The sequence below is a fragment of the Gossypium hirsutum genome, chromosome D10 (genome assembly GCF_007990345.1).
Source record: "Gossypium hirsutum isolate 1008001.06 chromosome D10, Gossypium_hirsutum_v2.1, whole genome shotgun sequence".
NCBI classification, from domain to species: domain Eukaryota; kingdom Viridiplantae; phylum Streptophyta; class Magnoliopsida; order Malvales; family Malvaceae; genus Gossypium; species Gossypium hirsutum.
The window spans coordinates 12,619,413-12,637,221 of NC_053446.1; the positions used below are offsets into that span (position 1 = coordinate 12,619,413).

General features: G+C 33.3%; 2 protein-coding genes across 6 annotated transcripts; both read left to right on the forward strand.

Moving 5' to 3' along the window:
* Window positions 1–9,400: 9,400 nt before the first annotated feature.
* On the forward strand, window positions 9,401–9,778 carry LOC121222026 (uncharacterized). Its single transcript, XM_041101911.1, has one exon. The coding sequence runs from the start codon at window positions 9,401–9,403 to the stop codon at window positions 9,776–9,778; it is 378 nt and encodes a 125-aa protein (XP_040957845.1).
* Window positions 9,779–10,779: 1,001 nt separating this feature from the next.
* On the forward strand, window positions 10,780–16,187 carry LOC107914298 (aminopeptidase P1). Of its 5 annotated transcripts, none has more exons than XM_016843173.2 (16): window positions 10,780–11,200; window positions 11,293–11,356; window positions 11,436–11,575; window positions 11,661–11,945; window positions 12,023–12,145; window positions 12,279–12,557; window positions 12,811–12,897; window positions 13,091–13,155; window positions 13,321–13,387; window positions 13,827–13,961; window positions 14,094–14,174; window positions 14,774–14,828; window positions 14,971–15,075; window positions 15,179–15,250; window positions 15,621–15,745; window positions 15,880–16,187. In XM_016843173.2, the coding sequence occupies exons 1-16, from the start codon at window positions 11,108–11,110 to the stop codon at window positions 16,039–16,041; spliced, it is 1,938 nt and encodes a 645-aa protein (XP_016698662.2). In that variant the 5' UTR covers window positions 10,780–11,107; the 3' UTR covers window positions 16,042–16,187. The 5 variants fall into 5 exon arrangements, with proteins under 5 accessions (XP_016698662.2, XP_016698659.2, XP_016698661.2 ...); XM_016843170.2 differs by having other exon boundaries at window positions 10,925–11,200; window positions 13,318–13,387; window positions 14,762–14,828; XM_016843172.2 differs by having other exon boundaries at window positions 10,925–11,200; window positions 13,318–13,387.
* The last annotated feature ends 1,622 nt before the right edge of the window (window positions 16,188–17,809 follow it).

The following is a 17,809-nucleotide window of genomic DNA, read 5'->3' on the forward strand; positions in this document are numbered from 1 at the left end:
AAACTCTGCGTTTTGGTTAAGATATTTTGCGGCGCTTTGTGCCTTAGCGGCGTTTTCCCAGAAGTGCCACTAATTCTAATATACCTCAAGACCAAACTCTGCGTTTTGGTTAAGATATTTTGCGGTGCTTTGCTTTAGCGGCGTTTTCCTGTAAGCGCCACTAATTCTAGTATACATCAAGACCAAAACGCTGCGTTTTGGTTAAGAGATTTTGCGGCGCTATTCACAAAGCGCCGCTAATACTATGCGTTAGCGGCGTTTTCCCATAAGCGCCACTAATTCTAATATACCTAAAGACCAAACTCTGCGTTTTGGTTAATATATTTTACGGCGCTTTTTACAAAGCGCAGCTAATACTTGCTTTAGCGGCATTTTTTCGTATGCGCCACTAATTCTAATATACATCAAGACCAAAACGATGTATTTTCCTTAAAAAATTTTGCGGCGCTTTTCACGAAGCCCCGCTAATACTTGCTTTAACGGCATTTTCCCATAATTGCCACTAATTCTAGTATACATCAAGACCAAAATGTTGCGTTTTGGTTAAGAGATTTTGCAGCGCTTGATGGTAAATGCCGCTACTGATGTTCTTTTACAGCGTTTATTCAGAAAACGCCACTGTATGTCTGACTTTTTGCGGCGTTTTGCAAGGATCACCGCTAATGCTAGATCTTTAGCGGCATTTTATTCTTGTCGCCGCTAATGCTCAATTTTTAGCTACGTTTGTCATCCAAACGCCACAAAAGATGCCGCTAAAAGCATGTTTTGGTGTAGTGATTGCAACTCTTGATTCAATTCATTCACTTACATGTTTAGCAAATGTTCCGGAGAAATTCCATGGCAACTCGATTATTTATTAGCTTAGAATCTGAAATTCATAATCTTCTTTTGAAGTCTTATGTTTATCACTTAGAAAAAATTGCATATTTATATGCCACAATTTAACTAAGGATTCCTTAGAGTTTATGTAAAGTACTAGGGACGGGTTTGTTTAAAACAATTTAATCACATAAATCTAAAGTTATGCAAGATAATAGTGTTCTTTTGGAATTATTACGGACCTTTAAATTATTCTTGTTCAGATATAAATTAAGCATGCATCTTCCAAATGTTGTGTCCATTAATCACCATCCGATTCAGATTAAGCAATTAATTCTATTGTAGTCAAACAAATTTTAATGCATGAACAACATAAATGATTTTTATTTGGCAGCATAAATAATTGAGGCAAAGAATATCATAAACATGATTGAAACAAATTGAATCACGAAATTGGAATCATCCTAGCTGAAACAATTTATGTCATTATCATTACTGAAAAAGCAATCAAATAAATGGAAAATATGTTTATAAACTAAGAACAATTTAAAGAAAAAGGAAGAAAAAACTCTAAGATGAATTTGGTGATTTCTCGAGAACTATCGTAGTGGCTTCCTCCAATTTTTATCGTTGCTCCAATGTAAAACACTCCTCAAGGTGGCCGACCAAGAGAGCTTTTCTCTCAAGAACTACTTACTAGGGGAACTCTCTCAAAGAGAGGATGGGAAGAATGAAGGGAAATGGAAGGCTAGGCGTGGGAGAGAAAGGAGAATGAAGTGAATGTGTTGAATGAAATGATTGATGAGTTGAGAGGTGAATGATGTTGGTATTTATACATGAGGGAAGACTTGAGAGTTTGCTAAAAATAACATGAACATCCCTTTGAAATCTCTCATGCATGGCCGACCATATTTCATGGAAAGAGGGGTTGATTATTTCATGATTCTAGCTTGATTTCTGCTTGATTTAAGGCATGGGTTGGACGACAACTATGAGATTTGACTGGGGTTGATTTGTGATCTTTTTCCACATGTAAGGACCCTTAATTAATTGTTCCAAAGTTGGTGGGCTGCTCTACCAAGTCATTGTCGAATTTGGGTTTCTTTCCCCCTTAATGGACAGTTTGGGCTCCAATGTGAAAGGTGTAACACCCCCAACCCATATCCCTTGCCAGAACCAGGTTGCGGAGCATTAACGGAGATTACAGATCAAATAGACAGAAATCTCAAACATTTTATATCATCAAAACAAGTCATCAAAGCATCATTTTAATCCAAATTATAAACTCTCCAAAATAGATCTTATAATTTCATTTATAATCAAACCACAAAATAACTAATATTTAGACACTCTAGGTACATGCCGACACTGAGAAATAAACATCACCATATTTGAGTTCGGGATCGTTGTTGGATGCTAAAGTAGTGATCAAACTTAAGTACTTAACCTACGCACGGAAAACAAAACCATACGCTGAGTAAAAACTCAGTGGTATTTCTATAATCTGAATTTTTAAAAAATAAAACAATAAAATATGTATGATAAAATGTTAAGCACAATTGAACATTTAAAATCACACAATACTCAATTGTCATCACTTGTTATATATAATACCTTTCCATAATTTATTCACATATCATTTAAACAATGGCACTATCCATTCCACAATCAATTTATGAATATATAACTCGTGTATTCCATGTATCTACAACATATTTCACATTCTATTTTCAGTTTACCGTATCATATTCTTAGCCCAAATTAGATTTTATAGAACACATCAGATATACGGAACAAATACAGAGGTGCATTGTAATGGCCCAAATTCAAGGTTATCGGAATAGTGGTTTCGTAACCACAAATCTGATTTAAAGAGAAATTTATTTTAATATTTATGCATGAATATTGGTATGATAGGAAAATTGTATGAAAATATCAATAGAAAAATTTTACTGATTTAGTGGTTAGTTAGAAAAAGAAATTATTGAAGAAATTGGGTAAAAATAAGGTATCGAGACTTCAATCTCGTAAAACCGAGTCAAAATATTTTTATAAATATTTATGAAGTGTTAGTAATATGGTATTAAAATTTCGTTAGAAAATTTTAATGTTTGGGTAGTCAATTAAGTGAAAAGGACTAAATTGAAAAAGGTGTAAAAGTTACTAGAAGGGTTAAATAGCTCAATTGTTAAATGAAGAGGGACATAAATTGAAAATGACCCCAAAAGGAGATATTTTGGGCGGCATATGGCTGAGAAAAATCAGGAGAATTGAAGAATTAAGGGTAAAATTGGAATATTGCAAAATTTGCTTTAAAAGTTAGGACTAAAGTGGAATTATCTAGATTCCTCTTTATTTTTCTGCATTCTCATCAGCCAAAAACGTCCTAAGGGTTTCTTCAAGCTGGTTTTTCATAATTTTTGCACCAAGTGAGTTAATCCTTTCCTTTTTCTTGTGATTTTTATGTTTTTAAGACTTTTACAACTAGGTCTTATTACTAAATTCATTAGTTTTTGATTTTATGAATGAATTTGAAAGTTTCTATGAATATGTGCTGGAATTTTATGATGAAATAGGATGAAATTGAAGCTTTAATTTGTTTATGAGATGATTTTATTAGGTAATTTCAATAGAAATTGATTTGTAGGACTTAATTGTGAAAAAGTTTGGAATTAAAGTCTAGTGCTAAAATTCCGATTTCCAAAGCTTATAAAGTAGTTTAAAGTGATGGGATAAAGTGTTAATTGAGAAAAATAAGCTCAATTGAGAGGTTAATTGAGCAGGGATGAAATTATCATTTATTGAAAGTTTAGGGAAAAATTGTAATTAACATCATACACTAAAACAGTTTTGGACAGCAGCAGTACTCTAACTTTGAAAAATCACCAAAAATTGTAGAGATCAAATTAGAGGGTGAATAAAATATGAAATTAAATCTTATTGAGTCTAGTTTCTTATAAAAGAAACGTTGTAAGCAATGGAATTGTAAATCATGAGATATAATAGATTTTGTGAGAATGAATTCGGGTTCCCCTGTTCTGACTTTGTAAAATCATTAAAAATTGTAAAAAAATTATTATGAGTTATAATTTATATGGTTAGAATCCTTAATGAGTCTATTTTCAGAAGAAACAAATAGAAACATCATCCAAATTCTGTATAATGAGATAATTAATTTTTAGTGAAGAGGGGTCGGAACTGTCAAACAATGAAACAGGGGAAACTTTAAAGAATAAACTGTACTTTTTGGCTAAACAAAAAGTTCTGAAAGTTTTTTGGTAATAAGATATATGAGCCTAGTTTCAGGGAAAATTAACGGATCTTAATTTGGAGTTCCGTAGCTCAAGATATAAATAATTTAGCGACTATGACTCAGTGAGACAGCTTTGAATGCACTATAAATAATAATGGAATTATAGAGAATGTTACATATGAACATGAAAAATATTAGATTAATGATTAAATTTATTTATTTTAGATCCGGAAAATTCAAATACGAAGCAAGATGAGGAAAAGAAAAAGTTCGGGATTAGTAGATTTTTGGTTACGAACAAGTGTCGAGGTAAGTTCGTGTAACTTGAATTATATTCTTAAATGCTTGAAATGTTTGTTATTGATGTGAAAATGAGTTGGATGTTTATTGTAGGATAATTGATGAAGTATTGATATTCTTAATGAAAAGAGAAAATAAATCCCGGTTGAATGGAAGGAAAATTCGATGGATCTCTGAAAAGGAATTGATGGTAAAAATGATCTAGCCCGGACGGGTGATTCTATCCTGATATAGCCCTCCCGAAGAATATGTGGAAAATGGATTTAGCCCGGACAGGTAATCCAAATTAGGGTCTGAATTTAGCCTGGACTGGTAATTCAGATCCAAGCTCATTAGAGTAATTGTCGTTGCAGAGGATTTAGCCTGGACTGGTAATCCCGACAATACTCCATGAGTTTATATTACAGGGGATTTAGCCTGGACTGGTAATCCCGCTGTAAGGATGAGGTTCGCGGGAGTGTGCTCTCTGAAATGGAAATGTGCGCACTTGAATATGAATTGACGGACCCGGATTTGTACACTAAAGTGTACCTCTAAAAATCCATCGAAATTCCGAGAAATTCAACGAGATAAATATGAAAAATAAAATAATAAGGGAATGAAAAATATGAAATTTATGAGCTCATCAATCATTTGTCTTTGTAATGAATTTATATGATGTTTACTTAACTAATGCAAAAGTTGAGTTTGTATGTGATAGGTATATGTTTATGTGAATTGGATGTGTGCTTGTGTTATTAAGTGATAGGTGTATAATATGGTAAGTATAATTCTTGTTGCATGAACTTACTAAGCACAATGTGCTTACCCCGTTCTCTTTTTCCCTATTTTGTAGTGCTCGGGGGCTCGAAGGATGGAGATTAGTCGGAGCTTTATCACACTATCAACCCATATCTTTTGGTATTTGAAAATGACTTATTTTGAAAGAATGGCATGTATAGACTAAATACCAATATTACATAGAAATGAATGTTTGTAACTTAGCTGTTGGTATGGCTAGAGTAAGTATAACTTTGAGATTTTGCGAAAAATTTCTTATGGCTTCGATTTAATATCAGTTTAGTCCCGATGTATGTTTTGGGCTTCGGAGGCCCATCCAAGGGATGTCATGACATGATTCGATAAATGAATAGTAATTAAACTCGTAATAACAGAAAAATTAATTCAATAAAATTTGGTAATGCCTCGTATCCTATTCCAGCGACGGAAACGGGTAGGGGGTATTACATGCATTATTATGCACTAATGAACAGAGAGCACAGATGTGCTAAATGGAGAGCACTGTCGTGCTAGTAATCAGAGAGTACCAACGTGTTAATAATCAGAGAGTGCGCTAAAGTTCCTTAATGGCATGCCACTAATATCCCAGTAGTTTTAAATTCCATCTACTTGGGCATTAAAACTGAATTTTATACATATAAAAAATAATTCAATTATCATATTTGCACAATTTCACATTTACAAATATATATATATTTATATATATTCCAATTCAATTCAACCAATATAATTTCATCACATATCAAGACAATCTACTTCAATTGTAAAACACAATAATTCTCAACTCAATCACTTACTAAAACATTTAATCAAAATACAACAATTAATAATTAGATTCGGATTATAGAAATACAAGCCAGGAATTCTGAGCTATTCCTCGTCAACTATATTTTTCCCCTTTTTAGTTGATAATTCTGGTACAATGCTAGCTACGGAATTAAAACAATTAAAAATCATCAATACAACACCATTCAATCTCACATTAAATATGTCAATTTTTACTCAATTTTTGCCTAAATTCCAATTTAGTCCCTGAACCGAGATTAACTTTTATTCTCAAAACTAATTTCATTTTTTCATTCCATTCCCACTTTAAACTAATTTAACTCTTTAATTTCACCATAAATCCCTAATTTTGAAATTCTCTAAATTTAGTCCCTACTATTCAAAACTTATGTTTTATTTTACAAATCAACCCTTTACTAATTCCTAACTTGAAATTCAATCAATTTAACCCCTAATTCATCAATTAATTCAACATGAACAACATCTAAAAATTTACTAACTTTCAAATTTTCAACTTCAATCAAGTAGTACTTTGTTCTAGGATTCCAAAAACATCAACATTATAAGAAAATGGACTATTAATTTTGACTTACCAAATTAAGCTTGGAACTTCAAAACTCCAATTTTCCCTTTTCTTTCTTTCCTTCTCTGTTTCGTTTTTCAATTATGTTTCTTCCTTTGTTCTTTTTATTTCATTTCTTTATTTTGTTTTGATTAATTAATGTAATATAATAATATAATATAATAATATTTTAATCTAAAATATCTTATACTTAAATAATAAGTAAATTATACATATTATTACAAATGTATGTATATATTTTATTACACATATATTTTATTATTACCACACAAGTGTCACATTTTTGGTTTATTTATTAATTTAGTCCCTTGATTTTTTTCTATTTCATAGTTAAATTTTCACAATCAATTTAATTTAGTCCTTTCATCTAATTAACCTTAATTAAGTCAAACTCGCCTAATCAAAACCTAATTAACTACACAACTGGCTTCGTAAATATTTTTAAAAAATATTTACGAATCCGATTTACCGGAACGGAGTCCCCGGGAATGCATTTTTAAAAAAAATCACATTTGACTCATAAATATTAAATAATATTACTCGTCAGATTTAGTGGCCTCGAACCACTATTTTCGACACCACTGAAAATCAGGTTGTTACAAAAGGTAGGCTTGTTCTTTTCAGCAATCCACTTCCAAGCTAGGTTAGAATAAATTTTTTGAGTCCAATGCCTTAGCTTTGCCATCCCACGCTGATTGATATTCAGCTTATGTGCATGTATCATCCATACTGGCTTCGAACACCGAACATATCAATGTGCTTAGCTACAGCAATTTTAGCAAAAATTATGAAAATTTCAAAATACAGCAACATAAAGTAGAACTATGTGAAATTAACACCTAATTACTCAAAAATTATAATCTTACTTTAATTATACCAAAATTCTCAATATGTACTAAAAACACATAATTAACTATCAAAATATTCGAGATTTGCATAAATTCTAAGTAAATAGGAGCTCTAAAAATCTATATAATTTAGAGTTATCATACTTGCATTTTGCTTTTCCTATGCTAATTATTATCATTTTATTTTATTCTAAAAGAACTAAAACTTCTATAAAAAAAAACATGGTTATCTTAATTTTGGGTCGAGTCGGGTTGGGCTTGGGCTTGGCATCTATAAATCAGGCTGGGTTTGGGTAAAAATTTGGGCCCATTTTTCGGATTGGGTTGGGCTCGAGCCTAAAATTCTGTCATGGCCTAGCCCAGCTCGGCTCAGTTCATGAGCAGGTTTAGGGATGGGGTATTATATAAGCGTTGGTGTCCCTTGGCAGCGTAGTGGGACCCAGATTTTCAAACCTGCTTGAGTCGTCAACGACCTCATCTAACGTCTGTATTTTTTTCACGAAAGGTGCTTTTTTTCCTAACAGGTCAATTTTTAAAAAAAAAATTAAAGTGATGTCGCCTGACACATCGATTGCACCAATAAAAAATGTATCTTTTTTCTCATTGTGTATTCCAATGAAATATGAGTACTTTTAGAAATACATACCAGTGTCGCCTGACATAGTGGTGGCACCATTAATTTTTTTTTATAAAAAAAACGGCATAATTGTAGCATGATTGAGGAAAAAGTTGGGTGGTGCAGCCAATGTGTTAGGTGGTACCGAAAACAGTGTAGCAAATATCCTGTTTTCATAATTAATCTTTTCTCCCCGATTTTTTTATTTAATTATTTTTTAGTATTATTTTTATAACCCCAAATTTTTAACCTTTACTTTTTTTTTCAATTCATGGTTCTATAGTTTCCTTATTCCAGATGCCCTTTTCTATTTCTCCATACTAGACCTGATCATGAGTCAAGCCCGGTCTGAAGGTTCGCCCAAAAAGTGAGAGGGTTTGGACAAAAATATAGGCTTGAAAAATAGACTTGGACAAAAAGTAAGACTTGTTTTCTAAACGGATTGAGCCTCGGGTAAGTTTTTCTGGCCTGAGCCCAGCTGGTCCAAATTTGTTTAAAAAAATGTTGTTTTTATTGTTTTGCCACTGTTTTTCATTATTTTTCTATCATTTTGCTAGTTTATTTTTATTATTTTATTGTTATTATTTGGATATTGTATAACTTTTATTTTATTATTAATTTTACTATTATTTTAGAGGTATTTGCTTGATAATTTACAGCTATCTTAGTGTTATTTAAGTATAATTTATTTTAATTTTTAGTGTATTTGATGTATTATGTTTTTTAAATTTATTTTTATAAAAAATTAATATAAAAAATTTTGATACAGACAAATAGGCATAACTCAAATTTTAACATTTTTATCTGAGTTGAACTTAAACAAAATTTTAAACTCATTTTTTAAGTTAAATATAAAAAAACGGATATAAATTTTTAACTTACCCGCCCGCTACTCCTGACCCTTTTTCCATTTGCTTCTTCCTTATCGTCTTTCTTCACTCGTGGTTTTTATTTTTTTCCGTCTCCGAAATATATTTTCAGTCAAAAGAAATCGTTATACCCGTCAAATAATAAACTTCACAGGAAAATGGAAATAAAAAAATTAAAAATCTCAAATATTATCATTTATATGTTATATAAATGGTTTCCTTATCAAGTTTGTAAATAAGTTTACTAAAAATATATAACATAGTCTTTTAATCATAATCATCAGATATTTTCAGTTCATTTACACCAATAAAATATATAAATAACGAAGAAAATTGTAATGTTGATGGTGTGATAGCGGAGGGGTTAGCTTACTCGAAGTCCCTCACTTTGGCCATTCAGACGAGCATGATGGGTCCTTCTGGTCAAGTACAGGTTTGTCCAAGATGGAGGGTACCACCCTCCTGGTTTGTATAAACTAAACACGGATGGTACAGTGAAGCTTGACTCGGGCAAGGCAACTGCTGGTGGACTGATCAGGGACTCTAATGGGAGCTGGATATCAGGTTGCTGCAGGAATATATGAGCTAAATGCTGGACTTTGGGCAATATTGGATGGCCTGGAACTAGCTTGGGAGAAAAAATTAACAAAGTTGCTGGTCGGAAGGGACAGCGTAAGTGTTGTGAAGATGGTTCGAGAACAAAGCAGAGAAGATGATACAAACCTGGTAAGCAGGATCAAGGATCTACTGATGAGACAATGGGAAGTTACGGTGCAGTACATACCAAAGCTGGTTAACATGGCTGCTGACTGCATGGCAAACGTGAGAGCAGATGAAGCTTTGAATCTGGTTATATATTTTCAATACACCGCCTGTAGCAGTGAAGACAATTATACTCCGATATTTAATGGATGCTTCGATTAATGCTTTTGGCTAATTTCTTAAATTAGCTTCTTCTTCTTCTTCTTTTTTCTATCAAAATAAAATAAAATAAAAACGCATAGGGAGAACTAGGGAAAAAAAGAGCAAAAAAGGTATTAAAAGGAACTCAACCCATCTAACATTTCTCACTTATTGGTTGAAATTAATGCATTATCTGTGTTTGAAGCTGATGCTTAATGAAAATGAGAAAAAATGGTTTGGATCTCATTATTGACAATTGCAAGACTATACTGAGGAGATTTTGTTGTGGCTAGATATGTCACATTTTGGGGGAAGGTAACAATTTGGTCGACGCACTTGGGTAGTAATATTAGTAACAATTATATTTTGTAATTTTGTTGGTTGTTCTTTTCGAAGGTTTGAAGTCTCTTGTCAAATGTAATCTTTACTTATGGAAGCTTTAAATCTACGAATGCACTTTTCTTTTTTAGAAAAATAAAAATCCTTGATTTTACTTCCCAAATACTTGAAAGCTTAGAAATATTAATAATTCCGGAAAATATTACTACTAGGGTGTAATTAGGGCTATGGTAGGGGCCCTAAAATGAAAAAAATTCATTTAAGTTCTTTAAAATTTTTAAAATTTTAAATTAGTAAGTAAAATTGTACTGTGGCATCCTAAAACTGATAAATTTTAATTTAATCTTTTAAAAATTATAAAGATATAAACTATTAAAATGATAAAATTTCGTAAAAATTATAATTTAATTTCGATCCCTAAATTTTTTTTCTAGTTTTACCCCTGACTAACACTAGTGAGTCAAATATCTATTTACAATCCTCGTAACTCTAGATGTTTAAACAATATGCAGTTGGGTTTAGTTTTTTTTATTTTTTCAAATTAATTTTAGTTTTTAGACATTATTTGATAAATATTTTTAAGTAGAAATATTTAATTTTTATACCAAATAAAATGTGTACGTCTTGATTTTGTTTTCTCAGCCAAATATACCATGCCCTGGGAGGCTACTTCATTGGCTACTAACATATTTCAAAACAAGATCTGCATTGAAAATATCATGTCAAAGCTTGACAGTACGGACCATATGAAAGTAAAACAAGGAGCAAGTGGTAACAGTTAATTCGATGTAATTATAACACAAACGAAACATATAATACAACTATTATTTTTTTGGAGTCAAATCGAGACATCCTTATCTCAGCTTACACAGTGCCCAACCTCCTGAAATCAGCACCCAATTTTCTTGGGTTCCACAATCCTCGCTTTGTTTAAAAGCAATCTGAAGAAAAACTCGAAAACTTTCCTACAATTTTCAACCAAAAAAAAGCCACTCTCTCGTTCGGTCTTTGATGGCGGAAATACTTTCTGCTTTGAGGTCTTTAATGGCCTCTCACTCTCCTCCTCTCCATGCCTTAATCGTCCCTTCTGAAGATTATCATCAAGTAAACTCACTTTTCTTTTTCTTTAAATAGTAATTCCTTTAAATATTTCAATCAATCTTTTTATGGGTTTAATTTTGAATCGATTTTTGCAGAGCGAATATGTTTCTGATCGTGATAAAAGGCGCGAATTTGTTTCTGGATTCACTGGAAGTGCAGGTTTTATTTTTTCTTTATAAATTTCCGTCTTATCATTATTATTAGTGAAGATTATATTGATTTTGGAAATATATTTCAGGTTTGGCACTTATTACAAAAGATGAAGCAAGGCTATGGACGGACGGCCGATATTTCTTGCAAGCGATGCAGCAGCTTAGTGATCAATGGCAACTGATGCGTATCGGAGAAGATCCTTCAGTTGATTCCTGGATATCTGATGTAAGTTTTACTATTCTGCCTCCCGAAATTTCAATCTTGTTCTTCAAATTTTGACTTACTAATTTTTTTTTACTAACTAATATAGAATTTGCCGAGAGAGGCAGCTATTGGGGTCGATCCTTGGTGTGTATCAGTGGATACGGCTCAAAGATGGGAACGTGCTTTTGCGAAAAACCAGCAGAAATTAATTCAAACCTCAAGCAATTTGGTTGATGAGGTGTGGAAAAACCAGCCACCCGCTGAAACTAACCCAGTTATCGTTCATCCCTTGGAATTTGCTGGTCGTTCTGTTGCTGAAAAGTTGAAAGATTTGAGAGAGAAGCTTGCTATTGAAAGGGCTCGTGGAATTATTATCACAGCTTTAGATGAGGTATGGTTTATCAAATTGTTGGTCGAATGGAATGTGTTGAGTTGTTATATTTTGGAGTTCAAATACCTACTTTGCAGGTGGCTTGGTTATATAATATCCGTGGGAGTGATGTCTCTTACTGTCCAGTCGTTCATGCATTTGCTATTGTAACATTGAACTCGGCTTTCCTTTATGTGGACAAGAGGAAGGTTTCATCTAAGGTAGGATTTCATATTTTAGTTTGTAGGAGTTTTCATTTTTTATTCATTGGTGTTCTCTGCATATCAGTAGTTATTACAACCCCTGCATGAAGATAGGAGAAGGTTTTTACTGATTACATGTATGTTAATGCAGGTGAGCTCTTCCATACAAGAGAATGGAATTGAAGTTCGGGAGTATGGTGCTGTGAGCTCAGATGTTGCGTTGTTAGCATCTAATCAGCTTGATAAGGACACAGGATTAAGTTCTGGTCGAAATGATGTTTGTGAAACTGGCACATGTGAAGCAGAAGAAAACAATAATGATCTTATATGGGTTGATCCTGCTTCATGCTGCTATGCATTATTTTCGAAACTAGATGCTAAGAAGATGCTCCTGCAGCAGTCACCTTTGGCCCTTGCTAAAGCCTTAAAGGTTGTCGATGCACTTCCTATCTGGTTGAATCTTACTATAGAAGTGTATAAAATATGCTTATTTGGTCTCTCTTTTGATATTCTGGAAATAATTTATTTGGGAGTTGTAACAACTTAGATTTTGAATGTTTACTTGTAAACTTACACTAGTGAAGAAGCCGTTACTTATTTGAAATAATCTTTAATATCTATAGAGAAACTCAGTATGATCATGTTCCATTTAAATTAATTTATTGTTCAAATTTGTATTTTAGAATCCAGTTGAGTTGGATGGATTAAGGAATGCACATATCCGGGATGGTGCAGCTGTTGTGCAGTATCTTGTCTGGTTGGATAAACAGGTATAGGATTTTGATCTTTATATATTATATTCTCTTGCAAATTCATAAATCTTCTATTTGATTGTTTAAGATTCTACCCTCATCTGGTTTAGATTGGATATGTTTTCAAAGTACAATATTTCTCAACATATGCAACAAGATTTTAGGCTGTTGTTAAGCTTGTAATGATGCTATTTCTCTTTCAAATGCTCAGATGCAAGAGATTTATGGGGCTTCTGGCTACTTCTTGGAGGGGAAGGGAGCAAGCAAAAAAAGATTGTAAGCTATCAAATTGCTAGTTGATATATTTCCTCTCTTTCACCCCTGCACTTGGCTGTTTTTTGAGCCTGAAACCAAACAGGCTATCCCCATCTGACAAAAATTTCTGAGCTATAGGTGCACTGACTCTTGGTGTTTTTTCATGCTATTGAATGAACCAAGCAGAGAGACTATGAAACTGACTGAGGTGACTGCTAGTGATAAGTTGGAGGGATTTCGTGCAACAAAAGAGGTAACAGTACTTTTGATAAAGTTATGTTGTGATAATAAGGAAAATTATTCAAACTGTCATTTTTGGTATAACAATAAAAATAAAATGTGAGAGTGGCATTCTTGAATTACTAGCGATAAGCTGTGTTGTTTTGTGTCCATCATCTACCCGCAATAACTTTGTTTTGTAAACTTGAGCATCATAGTGTTTGAAGTTAAGAATTTTCTAATAGTCAGAACTTATGAGCATTTCAAAAGAAAAAGAAAAATTGAACTCATAAGCATTTAGTGTGAAATGAGCATCTTCGCTCCAGTTGTTGCTAACATGCTGTGCATGCATTAATAGTTGTTCATGTTACAAAATTTTTCTTTGTTCTTTGTTCTTTGTTCTTTTTGCTAAAATGTATGCATTATTTGTATTTTGTTCATGCCACAAAAAATAATTCTATTACTAATTGCAGCACTTTAGAGGCCTAAGTTTCCCTACTATTTCTTCGGTTGGTCCAAATGCGGCCGTCATTCATTACTCACCTCAGCCTGAAACATGTGCTGAACTTGATCCAGATAGCATTTATCTATTTGATTCAGGAGCGCAGGTATTCTATCACATCCTAATATTTTGCTTCTATCATTAACCAAAACTATCAGTAAAAGCCTACTATTTCTTATTCTAGATTCTTAGTCTGGTTCTTAATCTGTAACTGACAATCTTGATGGCATCATTGAAGTATCTAGATGGAACAACTGATATAACTCGGACAGTTCATTTTGGAAAGCCTTCAGAACATGAGAAGGCTTGCTATACCTCAGTAAGTGGCTTCTGATGTATTCTGATTCTCTTTTGGATATTTCATATTGTGTGTCTATATTCATGTTTCTTTTTGTCACACTGTGCCAATCCGAAATTCTGAAGTGCTTCTATTTCCAAAGCTCCTGATGTATTTGTGATACAAACCACATATCCTTCTCTAGGCATTTTCGTTGTTTTTGCCTTGGAAATGATGTGTCACATGAATGATTGTGACATGTGATAGGAACCATAGCGTGATTGAGATGTCTAATCTAATCTGTATTTGACTATACATATTAAGCCTTAAATTAAATAATATTCAGTTAGAAGAATATAATATCTTTGCCAGAATAGAACAAAATAAATTACTTGTGGTGATAAATCCAATGAGTTATCAATAGTGATCATTTTGTACCCAATTTGTTTGCATGAAGGCTGTTGAAGAATGGCCAGCAAATTGGAAGTCTTTATGACTTTTAGACTTTCTTTTCGGTGGTTTGGGGGGTCTGGGGAGATACTTCTTGATGTAAAGATAGGTTAAAATGCTTGGTTTCCACTTTTGTTCTTTCCTTAAATTCACACGGATTTCATTTTCTATTCTTACTGGATTCCACACAGGTTCTTAAGGGCCATATTGCTCTGGGAAATGCTCGCTTTCCTAATGGAACAAATGGTATTAGAAGTTTTCTCTATTTGTTTGCTTAATTATTCCTCATTTATTTGAGAATTTTTGCTTGAAGTCATCTGGAATTAGTCTAAACTCCAATATCTAATTTATATAGAGAGAGACTATTTTGATTGATTGGCTTCTATAGGTCATGCACTTGATATTCTAGCTCGAATTCCTTTGTGGAGGTATGGTCTTGATTATCGACATGGTACTGGTCATGGAATTGGATCTTACCTAAATGTTCATGAAGGTTAGCATTTAGTTACACTTACTTGCAGAAGTTAGGGTTACCATTAATTCAGAGAAACTTTTCATTTAACTTTGTTTTTTCCTGGTTTAATTAATTGGAGCAGGGCCACATCTAATTAGCTTCAGACCACAGGCTCGTAATGTGCCACTTCAAGCTTCTATGACAGTAACAGATGGTAGATTAGTTATCCCTCCTTATACTGATTTCTTTTCACTTCTTCGTTATCATTTTGTATTTCATCCTTTTAATGCTTGTTTTACTCATAGCTTTTCACACTTTACTATTTCCAAGCAGTTAATGCACTGACTGAGCTGTCATTGTTAGCTGGAGTTTTTTTGCACAGGCAGTCTTGGCCGTCCTTTGTGTGCGTGGTTCTTGTATGCATATCTGCATATATTACATAATTATGAAGTTCTAATTAGTTTGAGAATTCTATTTACTCAATGTTCAAATATTACTGGGTGTATGTTTGATCTGAGAAGTAACGTGTCATTAGTGAATAAATGGAGCATTTACTGATTCTATTTGGAAATTCCATTTCCCAGAACCTGGATATTATGCAGATGGGAACTTTGGGATAAGATTAGAGAATGTACTCGTAATCAAGGAGGCTGATACTGAATTCAATTTTGGTGATAAGGGATACTTATCATTTGAGCATATCACTTGGGTAAGTTTGTCACTAGGCATAAATTTTTCCACTTATATCAACCATGATCTGTCTAATCCATGTGTTTGTTTGCTCATTGCAAATATGCTTTTCCTGGACAGCTGAATTTTAGATTTTAATGGCTTATGTTTCAGGCACCATATCAGATAAAGTTGATTGACTTGAGCCTCTTAACACCTGAGGAGATTGAATGGTTAAATACCTACCATTCAAAATGCAGGGAAATTCTTGCACCATCAATGGATAAAAACGAGCTGGATTGGCTGAAAAAAGCCACTGAACCTGTAAGTGCATGATATGTCTATATTTCAGGAAGCCAAGGGACCTTTCTCTTCTTTTATCTATATGAGAACCAATTATGAGACTTGTTTTCTAAATGATCTGAACTTGGTAGCTAATTTATATATCATATTTATGGAATAATAGTGATTTTCTGCATCAATTTTTTACTGTATGAAAATGGCTCCGCATGCGTGTATGCTCACTAAATTAATTAAGCAACTCACTCAATTAATTAAGCAACTGAATCTTATGCTCGGAGGTGCTGGTCCCAAGTCTTTTGGCCACTTGGGACAGAGAATTGTAAGATGAATTGCCCTTCGCTCAACACCTTCTTTATGCTGTCGTCCAATTCCTTGGCATAGTTCCTCATCGAATGCCCATCCTTATCCACCCCGATCTTTCTTGCCGACACCTTTGCTCTAACAGCAATCCCAGAATCCTATTTTAGCATGCAGGGTTAAGCGGCCACACTATCATTGGCACCCCAGTTGAAATGCTCTCTACAGTTGAATTCTGTCGGCATCTGAAACCCTTGATTGTTTATAGTCAGAATAGATTTTAATGATTTTAGCCTAGATGTTGAACATGGTGCCCAAATTTGTCTTGGCCACTAAGTGAGAACGTTAGGCCTACATAAAAATGCATATCACGTGGAGGGGGCCCTCGGCCCTCATTTATTATGAAGAGTGGACTTCAACCTAAGCAACCCCCAAAAACATTTTCAATAAGAAACCAAAACATTCATATGGCCAACACAGAAATGGCTGCTTCACCAGCTTGAGCTATTAAGCAAGGTTGAGGAAGCTGCTGCTTTAAAATTGATGGTCATTTTGTCAATTGTTCCTCTTATAAAGTTGCAAAAGATTGACCGTCTGAAAGTATTGTTTGAATTTTCTACTTCTCCATGGCAGAATGCAATGGCTTTAGGGTTGCGAGAAAATTTTAAGAATTGCTGTGTTTTTCTTTTGGATCTTTGTTGATTAGAATACTAGCTTATATATATATATATATATATAAAGGATAATATATGGGAATTGGGATGGTTTGGAGCTAAATGAGAGCCAAAAAGGCTAAAAATAGCCTTTCAAATATGTTGGTTGCACAACATTTCATGAATGAATTTGGTAGAATTGGAGTTATAACAGCCAACCAGTTGGTATGTAAATGAGATGCTTGCAATTTATTCAGATCCATTTAAAACAAAAAACTAATTCGACTCGGTCATTGTTAAGTTATCTATTAAGCAGGAGTAATATTGATGGATTTTCTATTCATTTGAAAGAAGCCTATCAAGCGCCATTTGTCTTGAGTTTGTGTATCCTTGAAGGTTGTCTTTCACTTTAACAGGTTGGTATTGTTCTACGTGTTTTAAGAAGCGTCAGACGTAACAGAAGTGTCTTGTCAGGTGCTTGGTAAGGTGAGTCAGGATACAAAACAGTTGAACCATAAAAAAAATCCATGGTTATATTGTAGTTGCTGTTACCAGTATAACAAGTATAACCTATCAATTGAAGAATATTGGACTATATATCATCACTGTAGTTCTTTGCAGTCATTTTGAAACAAAAACGAACAAATACAAACTTAAAAGCTCATCCTTCTTTTGGGATTATCTACTTGGAAGCTAGATTAGGTTTTAGATTTGTGTTGGAATAACCGGGTTTCGTCTAAAATGATTGGCGTAGGCGTTATTCAAATTATTCCGAGTTAAAAATAATAATAAATAAATTAGGGTTCATGGTTTTAAACTCTCAAAAGGTTTCAGCTTCATATCATTGAGTT

Bases quoted from the DNA above. Each gene is read 5' to 3' on its own strand.
- LOC121222026 (XM_041101911.1), top strand. From the start codon at position 9,401: ATGGGAGCTGGATATCAGGTTGCTGCAGGAATATATGAGCTAAATGCT.
- LOC107914298 (XM_016843170.2), top strand. From the start codon at position 11,108: ATGGCGGAAATACTTTCTGCTTTGAGGTCTTTAATGGCCTCTCACTCT. The intron at 14,175-14,761 runs GTAAGTGGCTTC...CTATTCTTACTG, and splicing joins AGAAGGCTTGCTATACCTCA to GATTCCACACAGGTTCTTAA. The intron at 15,251-15,620 runs GTAGATTAGTTA...TCCATTTCCCAG, and splicing joins TTCTATGACAGTAACAGATG to AACCTGGATATTATGCAGAT.